The sequence below is a fragment of the Chiloscyllium punctatum genome, chromosome 46 (assembly GCF_047496795.1).
Source record: "Chiloscyllium punctatum isolate Juve2018m chromosome 46, sChiPun1.3, whole genome shotgun sequence".
Lineage (NCBI taxonomy): Eukaryota > Metazoa > Chordata > Chondrichthyes > Orectolobiformes > Hemiscylliidae > Chiloscyllium > Chiloscyllium punctatum.
In genome coordinates, this window is record NC_092784.1 from 36728686 (window position 1) to 36754375 (window position 25690).

A 25690-nucleotide genomic window follows, 5' to 3' on the forward strand; every position below is an offset into this window, starting at 1 on the left:
CTCGGATGGTTTGTTGCCTCCCGGGTGCTAGGGTCCGAGACATCTCGGACCGTGTCTTCAGAATCCTTAAGGGGGAGGGTGTGCAGCCAGAAGTCGTGGTACACATTGGCACCAACGACATAGGGAGGAAGAGGGGTGGGGAGGTCATTCAAGAGCTCAAGGAGTTAGGCTGGAAGCTAAAAGCTAGGACAGACAGAGTCGTCATCTCTGGGTTGTTGCCGGTGCCACGTGACAGAGAGGCAAAGAATAGGGAGAGAGTGCAGTTGAACACGTGGCTGCAAGGATGGTGTAGGAGGGAGGGCTTCAGATATTTGGACAATTGGACTGCATTCTGGGGAAGGTGGGACCTGTATAAACAGGACGGGTTGCACCTGAACTAGAAGGGCACCAATATCCTGGGGGGTAGGTTTGCTAGCACTCTTCGGGGGGGTTTAAACTAATTTGGCAGGGGGATGGGATCCGGACTTGTAGTCCAGCAAGTAAGCTAGCTGTGTGTCAGGATGTCCAAGACTGGAGGGAGGCTGTGGAGAAGGTAGCACTGACAGGGACTACTTGCGGACACAGAGATGGGCTCAAGTGCGTATACTTCAATGCAAGGAGTATCAGAAATAAGGTGGGTGAACTTAAGGCGTGGATCGGTACCTGGGACTACGATGTTGTGGCCATCACGGAAACATGGATAGAGGAGGGACAGGAATGGCTGTTGGAGGTTCCTGGTTACAGATGTTTCAGTAAGATTAGGGAGGGTGGTAAAAAAGGAGGGGGGGGTGGCATTGCTAATTAGAAATGGTATAACGGCTGCAGAAAGGAAGTTTGAGGGGGATCTGCCTCTGGAGGTAGTATGGGCTGAAGTCAGAAATAGGAAAGGTGCAGTCACCTTGTTGGGTGTTTATTATAGGCCCCCCAATAGCAGCAGAGATGTGGAGAAACAGATTGGGAAACAGATTCTGGAAAGGTGCAGAAGCCACAGGGTCGTAGTCATGGGCGACTTCAACTTCCCAAATATTGATTGGAAGCTCTTTAGATCAAGTAGATTGGATGGGGTGGTGTTTGTGCAGTGTGTCCAGGAAGCTTTTCTAACGCAGTATGTAGATTGTCCAACCAGAGGGGAGGCCATATTGGATTTGGTACTCGGTAATGAACCGGGACAAGTGGTGGGCTTGTTAGTGGGTGAACATTTTGGTGATGGCGACCACAATTCTGTGACTTTCACCTTGGTTATGGAGAGAGATAGGTGCGCACAACAAGGAAGTTTTTACAATTGGGGGAAGGGAAATTACGATGCTGTAAGACAGGATTTGAGGAGCATACGTTGGGAGCATAGGCTGTCAGGGAAGGATGTGGTGGAAATGTGGAACTTTTTCAAGGAGCAGATACGACGTGTCCTTGATATGTATGTACCGATCAGGCAGGAAAGAAATGGTCGTGTGAGGGAGCCTTGACTGACGAGGGAGGTTGAATGTCTAGTAAAGAGGAAGAAGGAGGCTTACATAAGGTTGAGGAAACAGGGTTCAGACAGAGCAGTGGAGGGATACAGGATAGCCAGAAGGGACCTGAAGAAAGGGATTAGGAGAGCTAAGAGAGGGCATGAAAAATCCTTGGCGGATAGGATCAAGGATAACCCCAAGGCATTCTATGCGTATGTGAGAAACCTGAGAATGACGAGAACGAGGGTAGGTCCGATCAAGGACAGTGGTGGGAGACTGTGTATTGAGTCGGAAGAGATAGGAGAGGTCTTGAACAAGTACTTCTCTTCAGTATTTACGAACGAGAGGGACCGTATTGTTGAAGAGGAGAGTGTGAAACGGACTGATAAGCTAGAAGAGATACCTGTTAGGAAGGAAGATGTGTTGGACATTTTGAACAACTTGAGGATAGACAAGTCCCCCGGGCCTGACGGGATATATCCTAGGATTATGTGGGAAGCAAGAGAGGAAATTGCAGTACCGTTGGCAATGATCTTCTCGTCTTCACTGGCAACGGGGGTGGTACCAGGGGACTGGAGAGTAGCGAATGTTGTGCCCCTGTTCAAAAAAGGGACTAGGGATAACCCCGGGAATTACAGGCCAGTTAGTCTTACTTCTGTGGTAGGCAAAGTAATGGAAAGGGTACTGAGGGATAGGATTTACAAGTATCTGGAAAGACACTGCTTGATTAGGGACAGCCAGCACGGATTTGTGAAGGGTAGGTCTTGCCTTACAAGTCTTATTGAATTCTTCGAGGAGGTGACCAAGCATGTGGATGAGGGTAGAGCAGTGGATGTAGTGTACATAGATTTTAGTAAGGCATTTGATAAGGTTCCCCATGGTAGGCTTATGCGGAAAGTCAGGAGGCATGGGATAGAGGGAAATTTGGCCAGTTGGATAGAGAACTGGCTAACCGGTCGAAGGCAGAGAGTGGTGGTAGATGGTAAATATTCAGCCTGGAGCCCAGTTACAAGTGGAGTACCGTAGGGATCAGTTCTGGGTCCTCTGCTGCTTGTAATTTTTATTAATGACTTAGATGAGGGAGTCGAAGGGTGGGTCAGTAAATTTGCAGATGATACGAAGATAGGTGGAGTTGTGGACAGTGAGGAGGGCTGTTGTCGGCTGCAGAGGGACTTAGATATGATGCAGAGCTGGGCTGAGGAGTGGCAGATGGAGTTCAACCCTGCCAAGTGTGAGGTTGTCAATTTTGGAAGAACAAATAAGAATGCGGAATACAGGGTTAATGGTAGGGTTCTTGGTCAGGTGGAGGAACAGAGGGATCTTGGGGTCTATGTACATAGATCTTTGAAGGTTGCCACTCAGGTGGATAGAGTTTGTAAGAAGGCCTATGGAGTATTATTGTTCATTAGCAGAGGGATTGAATTGAAGAGTCGTGAAGTGATGTTGCAGCTGTACAGGACTTTGGTTAGGCCACAGTTGGAGTACTGTGTGCAGTTCTGGTCACCTCACTTTAGGAAAGATGTGGAAGCTTTGGAGAGGGTGCAGAGAAGATTTACCAGGATGTTGCCTGGAATGGAGAGTAGGTCGTACGAGGATAGGTTGAGAGTTCTCGGCCTTTTCTCGTTGGAATGGCGAAGGATGAGGGGTGACTTGATAGAGGTTTATAAGATGATCAGAGGAATAGATAGAGTAGACAGTCAGAAACTTTTTCCCCGGGTACAACAGAGTGTTACAAGGGGACATAAATTTAAGGTGAAGGGTGGAAGGTATAGGGGAGATGTCAGGGGTGGGTTCTTTACCCAGAGAGTGGTGGGGGCATGGAATGCGCTGCCCGTGGGAGTGGTAGAGTCAGAATCATTGGCGACCTTTAAGCGGCATTTGGATAGGTACATGGATGGGTGCTTAATCTAGGATAGAAGTTCGGCACAACATCGTGGGCCGAAGGGCCTGTTCTGTGCTGTATTGTTCTATGTTCTATGTACCTCCCATACACATTCCTCCCTGCCACTGGAAAGGACAAAAGGCCAACATCCAATGAGGCACTATTAACTTGCAGTCACCGACTGGTTTATTTTATCCATAAGGGAATGTAATGTTAGCGTACTTAATTTTGTGAACGCCCCTGTAACATTATCAGAAAGTCCCATTGCTAAGTCAAACAAGATTTTCTCACAAGTATTTTTCCAATCAAGTCTGCTTTATAGTTATAGACAGAGACCATGCGCCCTCAAATCTGCCCATTTGGAAATCCAGGTTTGACCATCCTATCACCAAAATGTGGGATTTGACCTTCCTTACTGACAGCAAGTACACAGCCCATCAAAGAGGCAGTTGGTGGAAGAAGCACACAGCAGAACACCTACAATTAAATTACCTCAGGGGGTGAATCACATTGCACCCAATACACAGCTGGGACCAGCAAACTTAGATAAAGGGTTGTACCCAAGATCATCCTGTTCCGAAAGACTCAATGACTAGAGTAATTTAGGATCCCAGATTCAATCCTTTGACATAAACTGTTTCAACAAAATATTATTGCAGGATTAGATAAACCACATATACAAATTTATCTTCCACATTCTGGAATAACTAATATCAAGTTATGTTCATAAAATGTTGTACACAAGTAGCTATTGTTATGAAGATGCTTCATCATCAATGTGGTTCTAGAGGATTCGGTTCACAATGGGTTTTCTTTTAATAAGATAGACTTCTTAGAAGTAACATGGCTTGAGGTAACTGTTTAGTTTACGGGAAACCACATGCCTCGGTTTATGTCTGTCAAGAGTCAGCTTTTGCTTTGGATTTTGTTTGGAGTTCAGTAGGGATACAGCCTTCTGAGTCTGAGACAAGCTACTCAGGTCAACATCTACCAGAGAGTTCAGAACAAAGGGTCACAGTCTAGGGATATGGCGTATACCATTTTGGACTGAGAGGCGGGGAAATTTCTTCACCCAGAGAATGGTGAACCCGTGGAATGTGTTCTCACTGAAGACAGTCAAAGCCAAAACATTGCAGAATTTCAAGGAGCTGGATAACATTTGGGACTAAAGGGATCAAAGGATTGGGAGAAAACAGGATCAGGCTATTGAAATGGATGATCAAGCATAATAATAACAAACAGTGGAACTGATGCAAAGAGCCGAATGGTATGCTCTTGCTCCTATTTTCTATATTTATATGAGACAAACTGCCACTTCTCAAACCTCTAATATAACACACTATGGAGTTTAATATTAATGTCAAATTTTTCCAATGTAAATCTAGTTACTGCTATTATTAACACATCATCTGACCAGCTTGACTCTGATTTCATTGTAATTCATTTTCCTTTATGACAGCACCAGATGCTGAACTGTCTCCCAATCCTCCACTCTCTCTGAGGTCAATCCTCAGTTCTGGAAGCTTGGGTTTAGTGCCCTGCTTGGTTTCTCTCCTTATGTGAAGAATAATTTCATGAGTTAGGTACACAGATATCTGCACTCATGGTCCCACATTCCAACAGGTAAGACAAGCTGCCTGAAGTTGAGGAAAGAACTTAAAATGCAGAAATATTTAGCATGGTATGGTGGCTCAGTGGTTAGCACTGCTGCCTCACAGTGCTAGGGTCCCAGGTTCGATTCCATTTATGTGGAGTTTGCACATTGCCTGCGTGGGTTTCCTCCGGGTGCTCCGGTTTCCTCCCACAGTCCAAAGATGTGCAGGTCAGGTGAATTGGCCTTGCTAAATTGCCCCTAGTGCTAGGTGCTGGTCAGAGGGAAATGGGTCTGGTTGGGTTACTCTTCGGAGGGTCGGTGTGGACTGGTTGGGCCGAAGGGCCTGTTTCCGCACTGTAGGGATTCTAAAAATCACACACGTTAGGGAGCTCTTTTACTGACAGACTTTCCAAATTTGTACTGTTTGTGAGAGTAATAGGGCTGTAACTGTTTTCTTGTTAAAAGCAAACAGCACCCCCAGCAGGAACAGAATGGCACTGATGACTTGGTATAACACTGCATCTGGCAGTAACTTTGAGCTCTCCTGTCCTGCTTCGATATGGTGTCCAGCTTAGTCTTGGAAAGCTGTGTATATGAAACTGCAGAACACTGCACAGAGCTGTGATTTGCAAACTCATTTCACCAGCTCAGAAAAAAAAATGCAGAGGATGTTTACAGGAAAAACTCTGATTTATCTTCTGCTTTTAATGCTCTCAGGACATTCCAAAACTCTTTCGAAAATATTTTTAAGTATATTAAGATTCAGGGATCATAAGCTCTGAGACAATGGTGGCTGCAGAGCTCAGAGTGAACATTAAAAGCTGCAAGGACCCTTTCCATCCTCACTTCTTCCATATGATAGCCATGGCCTAACTGATCAATCCAAGAGATCGGATTTCAGCTCCAAAATAACCAAGGAAGATTAAACTCATGAAAATGAAACACTTCACTTCCCCTGCCACACTGAGATTTACATCCTCGGCACCAGCGTTCTCACTGTGGGGTTACTGCAATTTCCCAGTCTTGGAAGGGAGTCAGTGGGAAACGGTTTGGCATGAAGGGGAATGTGGTGAATGACTTAAAGGGAAAAAAAAATTGGTTCCTGTGAAGTTAATCAAAGCATAAATACTGGCCAGAATGTTGGACATGAATCGACTGCACTTCACTGAAAGTACCATAGGACATTTTACATTTACCTGAGAGAAAAGAGAGAACCTGAACTTAACATCTCTCACAGTCAGTGCACCCTGGTAACTGCACTAGACTGCTATCCTGAACTGGCTTGTTTAGTTCCCAGAATGGATACTGAACCTGCAACTTTCTGAATAAACTTGAGTCATGGGCCAGTGAGAACTCTGAGTTTTTAAGACAACCTACGAAGCAAAGAGATCATTTTAAATTCTGTGATAATAAATTTTAATATGAAATGAGAAAATGGGGTAGCCTACCTGGAAATGCCATCCTTTAGCTGCTTCATCAGCATCTCCGTTTCTGAATTGAGAAGAACGCTGGAAAATAGACACCATAAATAAAGACTGTCAGAGGTACACCACAGATGGTCACCACCGTTTATTGAAATCACACTCTTGAATGCACTTATGATTTGGAGATGCCGGTGTTGGACTGGGGTATACAAAGTTAAAAATCACACAACACCAGGTTATAGTCCAACAGGTTTAATTGGAAGCACACTAGCTTTTGGAGCGTCGCTCCTTCATCAGGTGATAGTCACCTGATGAAAGGAGCGACGCTCCAAAAGCTAGTGTGCTTCCAATTAAACCTGTTGGACTATAACCTGGTGTTGTTTGATTTTTAACTTTGAATGCACTTAGGCTTTATGAGTCAGAACAAGTTGAAGGAGGCAGTAATTGCACTGTCAGAAATTACATAGACCAATGCCATTCAATGGTGTCATGTCTCTGGGGGTCAGACAGTGAAAGCAGTTGGAGTTCTCTGGGCATTTATTAATGTGGGGAGGGTTTGTGTGGTAGGATTCACACACGCAGTTATGATGCTGAGATGCAGCAAACTTGCAGCACAGGCAGGTTGACGTTCAGATTACCCCATTCAGCCTTCCATTTCCCTATGCTGAGTCATGCTGGGTCTCCCCAGCAGGTGGTCACCAAGAAGCAGAGACTGTGGCTGAGTGCAGATTTCCAGTACGAGTTCTCAGTTGGGAAACAAAGGAAGGAAATTATGTATAAAGCCACATAAACTTACACCGCATACAAAAACTACAAGAATTATTAACTTGAACTCTCCAAAAGAAGTGGTGAATATTTGAACACTTGCCTTTTTACTTAGATCACTTACTCGTCTGGTTTCTCTGTGCATTGCCTCAGAGTCCCATCTAGTTTCATAGTCTCAATAATGCGTTTAATATTATTGGAAATATCAGAAGCTGCAGGTACAAACAATAAAGGATCAAGCAGAGAAAAACACCACGCTATCGAACAGGTTGCACAATACCTTCCTAATCTGGCTGTATCGTTAGGAAATGCAGTTAAAGAACAGGCATTTTATTGGATGGACTCTCTAGATGGTGATAAAGCAAGGAAATGCTTATGTATAAAGTGCTTAAATTCAGTTTAATGTAGCAGCTGTGAGCTATTTATTATCTGCCACTTCACAACGAGCTTACTAATGACTATTATATTACTGAGACTATTCACTTTATTGTTTAATACTTCTGCTTAACAATAAAAGTCCAATGTCAGATGGGAAGCCATTTAAGGTAGGTGCAATGGCCGATTTCAGCAAGGCCATGGTAAAGGCTCGAGAACAGGATTTTATATATTTCCAACCACAGTATCAAGTGGGATAAAGGCAAAAGAAAGGAGAAATAGAAAAAAAAAGAAAGAAAGGCAGGGCAAGTAAGTGAAAATGGTGATGGGTGGGTGAAGAGAGCAAATATCCAACTGATATGTTGGCATCGTTAAGAATTTTGGTCTGCGTTTTTGTTTTGTTTTCGAACTTTAGAAGTTGCACCAGTTTACCAGAGGAAAAATGCACAATTAACACTGTTACATGTTCCACTGTAGGTGCTGCACAGCTAACCCTAGTTAGCACTGCTGCCTCTCAGCGCCAGGAACATGGGTTCAATTCCAGCCTCGAGCGACTGTGGAGTTTGCGCATTCTCCCCGTGTCTGAGTGGGTTTCCTCTAGGTGCTCTGGCTTCCTCCCACAATCCAAAGATGTGCAGGTTGGGTGAATTGGCCACGCTAAATTGCCCATAGTGTTCAGGGATGTGTTAGTTAGGGGTAAATGTAGAGTAATAGGGTGTGGGAATGGGTTTAGGTGGGATACTCTTCAGAGGTTCGGTGTAGACTTGTTGGGCTGAAGAGCCTGTTTCCACAGTGTAGGGATTCTATGATCTACTCCATGATCACTGTTGCACATTCCAGTGCAGATGTTGTATTGTTAACAGCATACTGCAGCAGGTAACTGAAATTGGACATACATGATCCCATAGCACTATTTCCAAAGGTCGGCAGGGGAGTTATTCCCAAGATTCTGGTCAATCAATATTATAAAGACACAATTTACACTCTTTGCTGTGGAGCTTGTTAAGTGCAAACGTGTTGTTGACTTTTTTGCACCACAACAGCAACTATTATTGAAAAAGCCTTCATTGGTTGTGAAAAGGTATCAGATATTGTAAGACTCTCTGTAAAGGCAAATCTTTCTGATCATCTTCAGAGAATATGGCAGCACCGCCAGAACATATTAGAGATGACTAACCATGATTTTGAAAGGCTTCCAGACTGAAGGCCTCTTGTGCTTCCGAGGAGCGTTGCAGCTTTTGCAAAGTATACTGAGAAACAGAAACAGGAAGAGTTTTACATATATCCATCTAAAAAAATCAACTAAAGGCAAAAAAGCTCTTTACAGTAAGTGTATGGATGCCGAATGGCATTTCAGTTAAGCCTGTGCTCATGGCTCAAAATTAGTCACTAGCTTCTGTTTTCCTGCATGACAAGGTGTTTGCTAAGACCTTTCCCACAAAAAAGCATTCAAGATAATCCATGCTCCTCGAGTTTAAGGTGACCTTCCACATAACTGCAAGGCAGGGTATTATCATCTAATAGGGTCTGGCAGGGATGCCAGAGACCAAACAAAATTTACAAAGAGATGATGACTGCACAGTAACTAAGGAACAATTTGGTGCAAATTTACAGGGAACAAGTAACCAGCATGTTGGAAGTTGAAGTAAAACTGACCAGAAAATCTAAGTTGGGACTCTGTCTAATTAATTTCAACCTCATATATTTAACACAGGAAGAACTCTCACAAATTTGGACAGGAAAATGTCTGCAATTGGATGAAAAAATCTCTATACTGGGCACAATATGAATATTTCACATCTTCACTGCTACTTTTAGTGAAATCCCAGTGGTTACACAAATATTCAGAATGCACAGTAAGCAAAATTAATTTTTTTAAGTTTCATACCTCCAAACACGCATGAAACAGTAGTGCCAGTCTTTCATCCTCAGGCAAGTCTGTGCTGATACTCTCAAAAATCTCTGAAGAATTGGATAAAGTTGAAATGTTAGGGTTAAAATGTACACTTAAGATCGATTCAAAATTTCCAACTTCAAATTTTTACTCAATTTTTTTTGAGGTAGTAAACTTTTAAAGAAACACATGAATAATTCTGGATGTTTTGAAAAGGGGGACTCTAGCCTCTATCATTCAGAAACAGGCATCAGAGTGAGAAATTTTCAGTTGCACTTGGGAGGTGCGTGATCTTGACATGTAGCACAAAGTGATCATAAACTAGAGCCATATACATTTATTTATGCTATAATATTGTACTGCTGTCTGAAAGAGGCCAACGACAAGGTGAGACCTTGAGAAAATATCCTAAACCAGAGAGCACCAAAACATTGCAGGTTGTTACTCTTGGTTGAATTGCAACTCAGAATGAAGCTGATTACACAACTGTTAAAAAGGCAACTCATTACAACCAACAAGGGAGCAAAGACTTAAGGCATGTAGATGGAGTTAAGATGCACATCAGCTATCATTTCACTGAATAGTTGCTAGAACAGCAACATCATGTCTCTAATATTTACTCAAAAAAAAACCAAGTAGGTTATCTGGTTGTGATCATGTTGCTGTTTGTATCATCTTGGCTACTTTGCTTGTCTATTTTACAGCAGTGACGATACCTGCAATACACTATGATGTACTAAAATGTAATGAAAAATGTATAATGTCAAGGGCTTTTTTTGGGAACACTATCATCAGCAAGCTCCTCCCTAAGCCCCTTCTCACCGTGACTTGCAAATATCAGTGTTGCTGTCAAAATTCTAGAACTCCCTTCTTGATAGCATCATGGGTATACCAAAATCAAATGGACAGTAGCAGTTCAAAAAGGTAGCTCACTATCAAGGCTGATTAAGGATAGGCAATAAACGCTGCCCACAATGCTGTGAAGGCATTTTCAAAATCAAAAAAAAAGGTTTTTGTACATCGCGCTTCATCACACATCCTTCTGATTAGTCCTGGCACACAGTGAAGAGTTTCTCCATTTGTCATACTCAGATGGATCTTGAAAACATCAATATAAATCTCTTTCATTCTCCTCCATCATAAAGAAACATGGCACATACAACCTTCCCTTTTCCTCTGGTATCTGATAAGTCCTTTGCTTTGCCTTTCCAAGGGCCACAAAGTCCTGTCTGTAAAAGGACAGCCAAAGCAACCAATGATATTCCAAACAGAAAGTAACCAGTGCCCTTTAATGGCTCAATATCTGGCCCAAGTTCTATTCTATGGACCATAAAATTTATTGTTTTCCTTTGTCACTACTAATTTGTGGTTCTGAACTATGTACATCCTTTCCCAATTCCATAGCTTTTGGACTACCAGTTTGTAGTTCTGGCATTCCTCAAGGGAAAGATACCAATGATTGAAACTCTGTGACTGACTCCTGTTCCAAATACTGGTACCAGCAGAATTGGTCTAATCTCAGAGATGCTGCAGCTTGCACCTGTAGATTCAAACTGCCATCCAGGCTAGAGCAAAACAATAAAGAAAGGCAAGTACACATTAAACCAAAACTCAAGATGCTCTGAAAGGTAATGAAAAGCAGAAACAAAGCAAAGGAAGGTGCTTTAAATGTTACAAGTTAAGAAGGATTGGGTCTCAAGGAACATGCACAGAGTGAAAGGACATTCTTACAATGAGAGAACAGTTTGGTCATTAAACACTTCAACAACAAGGCTGTGGATGTGAAAGAGGCCGTGCACATGACCCAGAAAGCTCTTCTTATGGCTTTGCAGACAGGGTGACAGGCCTACCTCCAGCACACTGCAGCCATCTGCACCAAGGTGCACCATCTGCAGCCTCTGGCAGGGAGGCAATAGTAATCAACCCTTTCCTCTCCCTTCCACACCTCAAAGTAGGGAATCTTCTTTGTATGATAAGTCATCTCTTGCAGTTGGAGAGAGCAAATATCAAGCTGTCAATGAACAACCTTCACAAGTTAATTTATATCAATCATGTAAGCACCTATGAATGAAACCTTTGAATTACACCAGTGGAAATTCTTTAAAGGCAAGTTGGGCTCTGTGAGAAATGGTGCAGGTCTGAAGGGGATTGCTTACAAACCGTTGACACTGAGGAATTTGACAATCGTCATGGTCAAGCTACTTATCCGATAAGTTTGTTAAAAGTTCTGTGGAAATCCCCCTCTAGTGCAGAGAGCAGAAGGAGCTTTGAGCAGTGAGAAACATTGTCTAGTGTAGAACATTGGGTTGAATTGCCTCTACATTCCATGAAAAGATCTCAAAATGAAAAGGTAGGAATTAAGCCTGTTTCTTGCTGCAGATATAACAGTGAAGTTTTCAAATCAGGCACCATGTTTGGTAAAAAAACAAGTCCTCACCTGTTGCGTCATGGTGGATTGGTGGGAGGGATTTCCGCCCTTTACCACCCTTGAAACTGGAGCGTCGCCAGGATAGTGACCGTGACTTTGGACTTTTCTTGAGCCGCTTGTTGGGAGATGGTGGCTTACTGACCTCCGTTTCTCCAGTAGGGTTGACAAGAGTCATCCTGCCTTGGGAGTTTGGGCTGACACTGGTATGTCCTGGAGAAATCAGATTGGTATCAGCACACACACCAGGGTTTAGCCTGGGACTGCGCCGGGACTGGAAGCTGCTCCTTTGTGGGGCTCCTTCCTGCTTAGTGATGGACTCTAAAAAAATTAAATAGTTAACAAAACATGCGACAACAATCAAAACCGAAGATGTTCCATTAGGTGGACAGGAGCTGCCTGAACATAAATGACTTCATAAAGAAGCAGAAGCAAAAACTTTCTTTCTCATCTCTTCCACATTCTAACAGAATCTAAAGAATTGAAGGTGTCAAGAGGACTGCTCAAGCTGTTTCCTGCTGAGAGATTATTGTGGACTAAATACACATTTTCAGAGTAGGTTAACAGATAGTGACGGCATTCTGGGTTCAAAGATTAAATAATAATTAATAGCTAACATTTCAAATTTAACAATATCTAGCTTACCTATGTAACAAATCAGTGTAAATTATTGTACAATGACTGAATAGACTGAAATTTCATTATCTGTAAGTGTTGCCAGTAGATCGTTTTGCTCTCACAGTTTACTAAAGTTATCAGATGACAGAAGCACAGTACTGGATAAATGTACATTTCTAAAGTACTTTCATTTCATCAGGAAATCTCAAAGATTCTCACAGCTGACAGACTACAAGAACTGAAGATGAACAGCCTGCCAGCAACAATATGGTAGGAAAGGGCAAATGTTGTCTAAAAGGGCAATGTGAGATCAGCAAATTCGCAGTGCTATTTAAGAGAAGAAAGCAAACAGCTGAAACTTCACTCCCTTCTGAAGATGGACCATGTTTGCAACTAGATAGAGAAACCACTTTACAGAAAGCTTGTGCTGGAGTACAGTGAAACAGCTGACCAAAGTCAGCATCAAGCATTATACAGAAGCCAACATAATAAGAGGTACATGCAGATGCTATTTCTTTAATTTTAAAATAAGCTCAACCAAAGTGAAACAGGGATTAGAATTATATAGAACATACAGCTCATAAATGTGACATTCAGCCCAACTAGACCATCCTGGGGTTTACATTAGACACAAGCAAAAAGGTAAGTGTGCAGTGCCAAACCACGTGAGCAATAGCAAAAATATGGAACAATGAATCAGCAAGAAATTTACACACACCAAACAATGCGTACATCAGCGTGTACATTCTCTTTCACACAATCACAGTTTAACATTTTAGTCAGCAAGTCTTTTAAGTAAGTGAATGGCAGGCTATTAAACTGAGATTTTAAGTGATTCTCTTGATGTTTTCTCAGAGAAGCCTTACCTAACTTATTGAAAAACATAGATGTCAGGACTCCCGCACTGATATGCCTTTTATCTTTTGAAAATAATTTCTCTTCAGACACAGGTCAATTACTATTGATGGTAAAGCAACAGCAACAAGACAGTGTGACCTCTGGAGGTTTGAAACACAACATAGATTTTTCTTATTTGCTTTCTTAACCGCTCCCTCACTATATCCAAGTGTGGTGAGCAACAAGTTAACAGTGCAAAATCTCTTCCAACTTGACCAGACAAAGTCTATCCATGCATTCAGTGCTCATGGGGCTTTTTTTTTTGACTTCCTTAATAGCTTACATTTGTCCACATTGAGCGCTATCAGCCATTGACAAGTCTCAGTGTAACTCTTTTTTTTAAGAATGCTCTCTATAGTACTGTACTTTGTATAATGATCACCTCTCCTGTCAGCGATGTTTATGTTTTCCTTAACCACTTTTAACTTTTCATTCTGAACTTTGTCAGAACAGTTTGCCTTATTAAAGTACTTGTGTACATAAAAGTACTTCTCACATTTGATTCAACAAAACATATGTGTGCACATAGTAACAGATTCTTACCAGAGTTTCCAGACTTCTGATTTCTGCGATATTTTCTTTTAGATGAGGAACTCTATTGGGGATCAAAAATGTTAAGATCATTGGTCATTATAGTTTGTTCAGATCCATTTCACTGCTGTTCTGCAAGATAATTTTATCATGCACAATTATAACCAATTTAGGCTGCCATTTTATGCATTCATATCAAGAATGCAGTTTAGATCAGAATTTTATAAATGGTTGTAATGAGGAAATATATCAATTCAAATGAAAAGATGGACTCTTGTGTTTAACTGAGTATAACATTGTACTCTCATACTGAAGTGGCTTGGTAGAAGCTTCTACAGACCACCTAATAATAGCAGTAGAAAGACTGAAGAACGCATAGGTGGGCAAATTCTGGAAAAATGCAGATGTAGTAGGGTTGGTGTTATGGGTGATTTCAACTTTCCCAATATTGACCGGAACCTCCTAAATGCAGATGGCTTGGTGGAGCCATTTTTGTCAGGTGTGTTCAGGAGGGTTTCCTTACTCTGTATTTGGACAGGCCAACAAAGGGAGAGGCTATTTTGGATTTGGTGCTTGCAATGAGCCAGGATAGGTGTCAGATCTCGCGGTGGAAGAACACTTTGGTGACAGTGATCATAACTGCCTCACATTTACTATAACCTTGGAGAGGGAAAGGAGCAGTTACCGAGGGAAGATATTTAATTGGAGAAAAGGAAATTATGATGCTATCAGAAAGGAATTGGGAAGTACAGACTGGGAGCAATTGTTCCACAGAAAGGGCACAGCAGACATGTGGAGACTATTTAAGGGGCAGTTGTTGAGAGTGATGCACGAATTTGTTCCTCTGAGACAGACAAGAAGGGGTAAGAGTAAGGAACCTTGGATGGTGAGAACAGAGGAGCTTCTCGTCAAAAGGAAGAAGGCAGCTTACATAAGATGGAGGAAGCATGGATCTTGCACAGCTTCAGTGGATTACAGGCTTGCTAGAAAGAAGCTCAGAAATGGACTGAGGAGAGCCAGGAGGGGGCACAAAAAAGGTTTGGCAAGAAGGATTAGGGAGAACCCAAAGGCATTTTACTCCTACGTGAGGAATAAGAGAATGATCAGGGAAAAGGTAGGGCCGATCAGGGATAGTGGAGGGAACTTGTGCGTGGAGTCTGAACAGATAGGGGAAGCCCTAAATAAGTTTCTTGCTTCGGTTTTCACCAAGGAAAGAGACTTTGTTGTGAATGAGAACTTTGAGGAGCTGGGATGCAGGCTTGACCAGGTCAAGATTGATGAACTTGGTGTGCTGGAAACCTTGGAAAACATTAAGATTGATAAGTCCCCAGGGCCAGACCAGATTTATCCTCGGCTGCTCCGGGAAGCGAGAAAAGAGCTTGCTAAGCCGCTGGCGAGGATCTTTGCCTCCTCACTCTCTACGGGAGTCGTACCAGAGGATTGGAAGGAGGCGAATATTGTTCCTCTTTTCAAGAAGGGTAATAGGGAAATCCCTGGCAATTACAGACCAGTCAGTCTTACATCTGTGGTCAGCAAAGTTTTGGAAAGAATTCTGAGGGATACGATTTATGACTATTTGACAAAGCATAGCATGATTAAAGGCAGTCAGCATGGCTTTATGATGGGCAGGTCATGCCTCACAAATCTTATTGAGTTCTTTGAGGAGATGATAAGACAGGTCAATCAAGGTTAAGCAGTGGATGTGGTGTATATGGACTTCAGCAAAGCATTTAATAAGGTTCCCCATGGTAGGTTCATTCATAAAGTCAGGAGATATGGGATACAGAGAGATTTGGCTACCTGGATTCAGAATTGGTTGGCTGACAGAAAACAGAGAGTGGTTGTAGATGGAAAGTATTCTGCCTGGAGGTCAATGTTGAGTGGGGTCCCACAGGGGTCTATTCTTGGGCCTTTGCTCTTTGTAGTTTTTATCAATGACTTTGATGAGGAGTTTGAGGGGTGGGTTAGTAAATTTGCAGATGACACAAAGGCTGGAGGTGCTGTCGATAGTATTGAGGGCTATTGCAGGCTGCAGTGTGACATAAACAGGATGTAGAGCTGGGCTGAGAAATGGCAGATGGAGTTCAACCTGGATAAATGCGAAGTGATGCATTTAGGAAGGTTGTAGTCGAATGCTGAATATAGGAATAAAAACAGGATTCTTGGCAGTGTGGAGGAAGAGAGGAATCTGGGTGTGCAAGTACACAGATCCCTCAAAGTTGCCACCCAAGTGAATAGGGTTGTTAAGAAAGCATATGGTGTTTTGGCTTTCATTAACAGGGGGATGAGTTTAAGAGCCGCGAAGTTTTGCTACGGCTCTACAAGTCCCTGGTGAGACCACACTTGGAATATTGTGTCTAGTTCTGGTTGCCCTACTATAGGAAAGATATAGAGGCTTTGGAGAGGGTGCAAAGAAGATTCACCAGGATGCTGCCTGGACTGGAGGGCTTGCCTTATGAAGAAATGTTGAATAAGCTTGGACATTTCTCTCTGGCGAGAAGGAGGAAGAGAGGAGACCTGATCGAGGTATACAAGATAATGAGAGGAATAGATAGAGTCAATAGACAGAGACCTTTCCCCAGGGCAGGATTGACTGGTGCGAGGGGTCATAGTTTTAAGATATTAGGAGAAAGGTATAGAGGAGATGTCAGAGGTAGGTTCTTTACGCAGAGAGTTGTGAATGTATGGAATGCGTTGCCAGTGGTGGTGATGAAAGCAGAGTCATTTGGGACATTTAAGAGACTGCTGGACATGTACATGGATAGCAGTGAGTTGAGGGGTGCGTAGGTTAAGTTATTATATTTTACATTAGGATTAAACCTTGGCACAACATCGTGAGCCAAAGGGCCTGTTCTGTGCTGTACTTTTCTATGTTCTTTGTGTGCAGGTGCAAATGAACATTGAAAATGGATTGCACAAGAACGAACATAGGGAACAGTCACTAACAGAAATTTCTGGAAAAACTCAGCAGGTCTGGCAGCGTCTCTGGAGAAAAATTAAGTTAACATTTTGGACCCTGTGACCCTTCTTCAGATGGGAAGGTATTGGGAGTGGAGAAGAAGTGGACAAAGGTGTACTTGAGGAAATGGTCCCTGTGAAAGGCTGATAACATGATGGAAGCATGTATGGTGGTAGCATCCTATTATGGCAAGTCATCATCCTTCGGAAGTAGATTCTGGTAGGTTGGAAAGTGAGGACCAGAGGACCCTATCAGTGTTGTGGGATGGAAGAGAAGGGGTGAGAGCAGAAGTTCAGCAGATAGGTTGGATCCAGTTAAGGGCCCTGTCAACCAAGGTTTTGGGAATCCTTGGTTGAGGAAAAAGTGTCAATGCTTTATGATTAACCCAGACCCAAAGGAAAAAAAGTGAAGAAATGTTGTCACTTGTCATAAGCAAATATTCAAAGATTTCTTTTTTAAAGAATATATTACTGACCTGATCTGACAGTGGTGTAGTTTGATTGGAACTCCGGAGTCTGGTAAACAGAACAGAAACAGTTTATAAATAGCTTCTGAAATAGAGAAAGGGCTTTTAGCAATTGTGTTTTAAGAGAAAAATGGTCCAGGAATATCTCCCAAAAGAAACTTTGATACATTGCAAATACAATTATCACCTCAAGAGATAACGTGTGTTTCTATAGAGTCTTTTACAACTACAGGATGTGCTAAAGTGTTTTACAGCTAATAGATTACACTTAAACTATTGTAATGACACAAATTTAGCAGCAGCTGACTTCGTACAGCAAATTCCCACAAAAAAGAAACAAAATAACTTACTAGATCATCTGTTGTGTAAAGCTGGCTAAGAATACGTATTGAGCAGCACACCAGGGATAATTTGACAGCTCTTAGAATAGTGCATTACGCTCTTTAACATCCACACAAGGCACAGATGGAGTTTAACATTTTAATGATGGCACATTTCTCTAGACTTGAACTGATGTGGCTGGATTATATAATTAAGTATCTATTGTGGAATTTGACCCGCAACTAATGTTCCCTCTTTTCTAACATGCATGGTCCCTTTAATTTCTTCTTGCACACTTATATAATGGAGGTGACCTGTGCATGACCCATATAGGGACTAGCACGTTGGTACGCACATAGGGAACACTATCAACAGCCTTCCTATTCCCAGGAAAGAGTTCCAATTATTGACCTGAACGGCACAATATATAGTATTGCTTTTACATAATCTGGATATTGGCATTAGTACATTACATGAAGAATGCATAATCCCATCACAATTTAGTGCTGGTGTATAACGCTTTCCCAAGACTACTTCATATTTAGTACAAATGGCTGGGAACTATGCTAATAAGAATTTTGTCACATACTGTCTCCTTCCATTTCAAAACAGATACCATAACATACCTCCACATTTTTGTCCTCACAACTAGTTGTCCTATCACAGTCCTCTGAACTACAGAATTTCAAGGATCCACTCTCTCACTTCAGTCCTAATGCTGAGGTGGGCTGTCACCCTGCCTACTTAGTTAGGGCAGCCACAGATAACAACAGTTTTATGTTAACAATGAGATCTCCTCTCATTCATAATGAGGGAAGGGCTGTAGATGTCATATACATGGACTTCAGTAAGGCGTTTGACAAGGTTCCACACGGTCAGGCTGGAGAAAGTGAAGTCGCATGGAATCCAGGGTGTGAGATAGAGATCTGGCTGGGCAGCAGAAGACAGAGAGCAGTAGTGGAAGGGAATTTCTCCAAATGGCATACGGCATGGGACAGGATATCAAGTACAAGGTCATGTTTTGTTTTGGCCACATTTGGAATACTGCGTACAGTTCTGATTGCCACATTACCAAAAGGATGTGGATGCTTTGGAAAGGGTGCAGAGCAGGTTCACCAGGATGTTGCCTGGTATGGAGGGTGCTAGCTATGAAGAGAGGTTGAGTAGATGAGAATTATTTTCATTAAAAAGATGGAGGTTGAAGGGGGGGTACCTGACTGAGGTCTACAAAATCATGAGAAGTATAGACAGGGTGGACTGCAAGAAGCCTTCTCCTAGATTGGGGGACTCAATTACTAGGGGTCACGGGTTCAAAGTGAGAGGAGAAGTATTTGAGGGAGACATGCGTAGAAAGTTCTTTATGCAGAGTGGGTGGTGGGTGCCTGGAACACTTTGCCAGCTGAGGTGGTAGGGGCAGCATGATAGCATCATTTAAGATGTATCCAGACAGATACAAGAATGGGCAGGGAGCAGAGGAGTGCAGATCTTTAGAAAATAGGTGACAGGTTTAGGTAGAGGATACAGATTGATGCAGATTTGGGGGGGGCCAAAGGGACTATTCATGTGCTGCAATTCTCTTTGTTCACGGGAAAAATTGGCTTGGTCGCCTCAATCTCTCTTCAAGGGACAAAAACCTTCCCCAGAAACTTTTCTTGCACTTCACCTAAGGCAATTATACTTTTCCTTAGGTAAATGGCAGAGCAAAATATGTGTAAATGGAGCAAAGGTAATCTAGTTGAATACTGGGGCAGGCCAAGGAGCTGAATGGCGAGTATAGCTGTTTTTAAAACTTACTGAAGATTGCCAACATTCCACATTTATCTTTTCTATAATTTGATGACTGAATTTCTCCAGTTACCCCTAGAATCCATCTAGGAAGTATCCTAACATTTTTCTCATCCTCATAAGTGAATTGCGCACTTGATTTATCACCCCCAAATGCCATTTTTACCAACAGTATCAGTACTTCATCTCAAAATTATGTAACTGAGAATATTTCATTATGATTAGGAATTTAAAAACAATTAATTGAACTATTAACTTTTTTTTTACAAGAAAGAGATGCCTTATGAATCTTACTCACCATTGCACTTTGCTAAACCATGAATACCTCAACACCAAAGTTCAGTTTCCAAAGTATTCTGTTGGTTGCATCAATGGAGTAAAAGTGTTTTTATTGAAACAGGAAAAGAACTTAGATCATTTTATGACATCTTTAATTTCACCCCCCCAATATAGTTCTCATCATGAGGGCTCATGACACATTGGTACTTCTGAGCCAGAGGGCCTGGGTTCAAGACTCACTTGCCCAGAGGTGTCTTATAACATGCCTGAACATGTTGATTAATAATACCTACAGGTCTCTCAGGATTTACAAGACTGACATTTTGGAGGTGGTTTGTAGCTCAGGTCATGGATCAGGTTGTCTGTATGCTCACTGAGCTGGTGGGTTTGTTCTCAGACATTTTGTCACCATGCTAGGTGACATCTACAGTGGTATTTATTGAGCACCTTTCACAATCAATTTATTTGTTTGTCTATGTAGCAGGCTTACAATCCAAAGATTGTATGCTGAGAAGACCAAACACAGAATAGCTAATGACATGCAGAACATGCTGTTCAGTCCACAAACATTACCTTGAGCTTCAAATCATTTGTCATTTTAATTCTCCACTTTGCTCTGACTCTTGACACTAGCCTGCTGCAGCATTCCAATGAAGTTCCATGGAAGCTTGAGAAATAAGACATCTTTCCACTGGGCACCCGAGTGTTCTGGGCTTAACAACGACCTCAACAACGGTTCCTCTCATTTCTTTTATTTACTTGTAAGTGGCTGCTACTTAGGATTCTGCCATTAATGGAAACTCCTTATGCTTTTTTGATTGTCTATTACCACAATGACCTTGCACATTTTTTGTTATTTAATATTTCCCATCCTTCACCCTGTCATAGATGATTATTTTTATTCTTCTTCCCACTCTCCTACCATTCGCTTGTTTAAAAATTATTAACTTATAACTTTTCCCAATTCTGATCAAACATCACAGGCCTCATATGTAAACACCATTCCTCACCCTACAAATGTTGTCAAACATGCTAAGCATCTCCAGCATCTTCTGTACTTTACATCTTCACTGACTTCTATACCTTATAATCATTATTTATGAACTGTCATCAGCAGTTCTTGGGAGGACAAGATTTAGTCATAATAAAATAACTGCTCTTGTCCTGCCAGGATTAAACACTTTTTATCAGTAATATAAAAAATTACATACATTAAAAACAGTACTTTCCAAATCTTAAAGGTTTCAAACTATTTGGAAATTTAAAACACTTTTCAAGGGTTGTTTTGTGGTACTAAGTAACTCTGAAAAAAACATTTGCTAACTTAGGCACAGCAAACACCCAATAAATATAAATGACCAGTTGGTGATGGTCACAACAATGGGGGCGGGGGCGGGGGCGGGGGCGGGGGCGGGGGCGGGGGCGGGGGGGGAGTACTCCCCTGTTCTTCATCCATTTTGGCTAGACCTAAGGGACCATTTCTTTCCAACGTTGTCGCAGTTCCTCAGCATTACAACAGGAATGCCAACTTGGGTGCTGAAGAATCCACAAATAATAATCTGCCAAATACATGATTGCAAATTATTTACAGCACAAACAGACAATAATTTTTTTTAAAAAAGGAAGTGCTGGAGAAACTCAGCAGTTCTGGCAACCTCTGTGGAGAGAGAAATAGTTAGCATTTCAAGTCAAGTCAAAACTGAAACACTCATATCAGAATGGAAACATTAGCTGTTCTTTTTCTCTCCACAAAAATAGCAAATCTTGAGTTTCACCAGGACTTTGTTTGTATTTCACATTTCCACCATCTGCGGTGCTCTGAGATTTCGGGTGAATGTCCTCCCAGGTGGACATCGCAGAGCAGAGGCTGATAGCCAAGTTCAGTACCCATCAGGATGGCTTCAAATGGGATCTTGAGTTCATGTTACACTGCAGGTGATCCTACCACAGTATAAACTCTCTAACTCTGCCAAGGATACGCGCTCTCACACACTGACATGCATACCCACTCACACAGGTATACACTCCATTACACTAGTGCACACATTCTATCAAGTATGCATTCGGGCGCCTTCCCCCTCACTCCCACGCTCTGTCTCTCACTCCCATGCCTGCCCTTTTGTGCCCTCTGTCTATCTATCTCCCACCCCCACGTACACCCTCTTCACTCTCCCACCCCCACATGCACCGACTCTCTATCTCAGCAGCACGTGCACCCACTCTCTGCCCTCCACGCGCGCCCAACTTCTCTCTGACCCATGAGCACTCTCTCTCTCACCAACCCCCCCCCAACATACGCTCTCTCTTTCTCCTGCCGTCTTTTTCCCTACCGCGCGTGCACACGCTCGATCTCTCTTACCCCAGCAGCACACACGCGTTCACTCATCCACCCGGCGTGCTCTCTCTCCCTCCACCGCGCGTGTCCTCCCTCTCTCTGTGTTGTCCCTCACTCCCTTGTGCATGCACTCTCCTTGTTCCCCCTCATGTGCATGCTCTCCCTCTCTGCCTCGCACGAACATTCTTCCTCTCCTCCACGCATATGCGCACTCTTCCCTTCCTCCATGTATGCATGTACACTCTTCCCCTCCTTCACACGCATGCACTCCCCTACTATCCCACGTGTGCGCACTCCCTCGCCCACTATCCTGCCCGTGTCATATTCCTCTCCCCCACACGTGCTCTCCCTCTGGCACACCCCCTCTCCATGTCCCCCACGCGCACGCTCTCTCCCCCTCTCCCCAGCTCTCATTCTCCACCACTCCCTTGCCCGCTCTCCCCTCACTCTCTACTGCGCACACTCCCTCTTCCTCATCCCACGCTCTCCTTCCCCCTTGTCCCCGTGCTCTCCCTCTCCCCCGCCCTCACCCCTACGCCCGCCCTCTTCCTCGACCCTGCGCCTGCCTGCTCCCACCCATGTGCGCTCTCTATCAAGTATGCACCCAGGTGCCTTCTCTCTCACACACGCGCGCCCTCTCTCTTCCTCCCCACGTACACCCCTCTCTCTATCTCTCACCCAACTCTCTCTCTCTCATTCCCCATATACACGCGCTCTCTTTATTCTGCCCTCATGCGCTCTTTTCTCCAACTGCGCGCGCACGCTCGCTTGCTCTCTCTCCCCATCCCGCCCACGCGCTTAATCTCTCTTCCCCCGACGCAAACGCGTTCACTCTCCCACCCTGCGCATTCTCTCCCTTCACCCCACTGTCCCTCTTCCCCCTTGTGTGTGCACTCTCCTTCTCTGCCTCGCACACGCAGTCTTCCTCTCCTCCAGGAGGGCGCGCACTCTTTCCCTCCCCCGCAGCATCCCCCTCTCGCACTCTCTCTCTCCCTGTCCCCCATGCACATGCTCTCTCTCTTCCCGCTCTCATTGTCCACTTCTCCCTCTCTCGCCCTCATCACATTTCCCTCGTGCGCTCTCCCCTCACTCTCTCCCGCACATGCGCGCCCATTCCCCCTCGTCCCCGTGCTTTCACTCCCCCTCGCCCACGGGCTCTCTCTCCACCTTGCCCCGCTCTATCCCACCCCCACCTCCTTGCAACAGCCCTCTCCCTCGCCAATGGGCCCGCCCTCCCCCTCGCCCTCCCCCTCGCCCTCGCCCTCCCCCTCGCCCTCCCCCTCCCCAATGGGCCCGCCCTCCCCCTCCCCCTCCCTCTCCCTCTCCCCCTCCCCCTCCCTCTCCCTCTCCCCCTCCCTCTCCCACACCCCTGCATGTGCACTCTCCTGCCTCTCCCTACCCGTTGTTCCCCCGCGAGCTGTCTCCCCCACCTCGCGGCCCGCAGCACGCACTCAACCCCCCCCCCCCCCCCACCGCGCGCTCTCCCCCCTCGCCGCACCCCACCGCGCGCTCTCCCCTTCCACCGCCCCACCCCCTCGCATGCTCTCCCCGCCTCGGCGGGCTCTCTCACCCCCCGCCCCACACCACTACGTGCTGTCCCTCCTTCGTGCACTCTCCACTCCCACCGACCCAGCACTCTGCCCCCTCACACCACCTGGCACGTTCTCTAACCCTCGCGCTCAATCCCCTCCTCGCCCCACCCCCCGCGCGCTCAATCCCCTCCTCGCCCCACCCCCCGCGCGCTCAATCCCCTCCTCGCCCCCTTCCCCGCGCGCTCAATCCCCTCCTCGCCCCCTTCCCCGCGCGCTCAATCCCCTCCTCGCCCCCTTCCCCGCGCGCTCAATCCCCTCCTCGCCCCACCCCCCGCGCGCTCAATCCCCTCCTCGCCCCCTTCCCCGCGCGCTCAATCCCCTCCTCGCCCCCTTCCCCGCGCGCTCAATCCCCTCCTCGCCCCCTTCCCCGCGCGCTCAATCCCCTCCTCGCCCCCTTCCCCGCGCGCTCAATCCCCTCCTCGCCCCCTTCCCCGCGCGCTCAATCCCTTCCTCGCCCCCTTCCCCGCGCGCTCAATCCCCTCCTCGCCCCCTTCCCCGCGCGCTCTCTCACGCCCCCTTACCCGCGCGCTCTCTCTCGCCCCCTTCCCCGCGCGCTCTCTCTCGCCCCCTTCCCCGCGCGCTCTCTCACGCCCCCTTCCCCGCGCGCTCTCTCACGCCCCCTTCCCCGCGCGCTCTCTCACGCCCCCTTCCCCGCGCGCTCTCTCACGCCCCCTTCCCCGCGCGCTCTCTCACGCCCCCTTCCCCGCGCGCTCTCTCACGCCCCCTTCCCCGCGCGCTCTCTCACGCCCCCTTCCCCGCGCGCTCTCTTCTTCCCCACCCCCCACTTTCACCCCAACCCCCACTTTCACCCCAACCCCCGTGCGCGCTCTCATGTCATGGGGACAGTGCTGAGCTGGAAGTTCCCCTTCCCCCACCTCACCCTAGTTCCAAACTTCCAGCTCAGCACTGTCCCCATGACTTGTCCTACCTGCCTATCTTCTTTTCCACCTATCCACTCCACTCCCCCGCCCCCGACCCCGACCCCGACCCCGACCCCGACCCCGACCTCGACCCCGACCCCGGCCTCGACCTATCAGCTTCACCCTCTCCCCCACTCACCCATTGTACTCTATGCTACTTTCTCCCCACCTCCACCCTCCTCTCGCTTATCTCTCCACGCTTCAGGCTCTCTGCCTTTATTCCTGATGAAGGGCTTTTGCCCCAAACGTCGATTTTACTGCTCCTTGGATGTTGCCTGAACTGCTGTGCTCTTTCAGCACCACTAATCCAGAGACACAACTAAGTCTATTTAATAGAATGTATCTGCAAATTCAGCTATGTTCAAAAAGCACACAATCTTATGTAAGCAGTCAACGTGACATTTTTAAAATTCCTACTTTGGAAATAAAACCAGTCTGACTCCAGGTTGGGATAAAGATAGATTATAATCTCATACCTTTCATGCATTGTCTGAGCTGATATGTAACTTTTTTATCAGCTGATAAAACGTTAAGTTATCTTGGGATGTGATTTGAAAAAAATTCTAGGACTTACATATTAATTAATCAAAAGCTCCATTCTATGTGATAAAAGACTTAACAACTATCCAGGTTTGTCTAATACATTGCATTACTTTGATCTTTTACTTATAAATTCTGTGATCTATATGCCTGTCCCAATAGCTACCTGAGAAATGAGCAGCACTCTGAAAGTTTGTACTTTCAAGTAAACTTGATGGGCGATGAGCTGACGTTGCTTTGCTTTTAGAGAAACAGGTAATTTGATACAATGAGTTTATGCTAGTCCACTATGAGATATTGATGGAGAGGCTCCATGGGTCTGACAGCATCTGTCAGAGAGATATCATTGACGAGAAACTCAACTAGACTCACCATAAAAACAGTGGTTAAAGGAGCAGGTCAGAAGTTACAAATACTGTATGTCATTCACCTCCTGACTCCTCTAAGCCTATCTACAGGAGTGTAATTGCATACTCCCCACTTGACTAAGATGAGTGCAGCCCAAACAACACAAGAATCTTGACACCAAGGTCAAAGGAGCCCACTTGATTGGCACTACATCCATGAGCATCCATCTTCTTCTCCACCACCAACACTCAGTAGCAGCAGTACGTACTATCTACAAGATGCACTGCAGAAATTCACCAAAGATTGTCAGACA

The 25690-nt window shown here is 44.9% G+C and overlaps 1 protein-coding gene across 5 annotated transcripts in view; it reads right to left on the reverse strand.

Moving 5' to 3' along the window:
• Positions 1-25690, reverse strand: part of dsn1 (DSN1 component of MIS12 kinetochore complex) — a 32778-nt gene that overhangs the window by 6245 nt on the left and 843 nt on the right. Inside the window, exons 1-9 of one of the 5 annotated variants that reach the window (XM_072564033.1) lie at positions 22002-22298; positions 21084-21201; positions 17267-17306; positions 13845-13896; positions 11799-12107; positions 9356-9429; positions 8645-8717; positions 7217-7304; positions 6352-6411 (exon numbers count right to left, since the gene is read on the reverse strand). In XM_072564033.1, coding sequence (XP_072420134.1) covers positions 6352-6411; positions 7217-7304; positions 8645-8717; positions 9356-9429; positions 11799-12107; positions 13845-13896; positions 17267-17306; positions 21084-21094 — 707 coding nt within the window. In that variant the 5' untranslated portion in view covers positions 21095-21201; positions 22002-22298. Of the gene's footprint in view, positions 1-6351; positions 6412-7216; positions 7305-8644; positions 8718-9355; positions 9430-11798; positions 12108-13844; positions 13897-17266; positions 17307-21083; positions 21393-22001; positions 22299-25690 lie in introns of those variants that run through there. The other 4 variants (XM_072564035.1, XM_072564032.1, XM_072564034.1 and 1 more) reach the window with 4 other exon arrangements.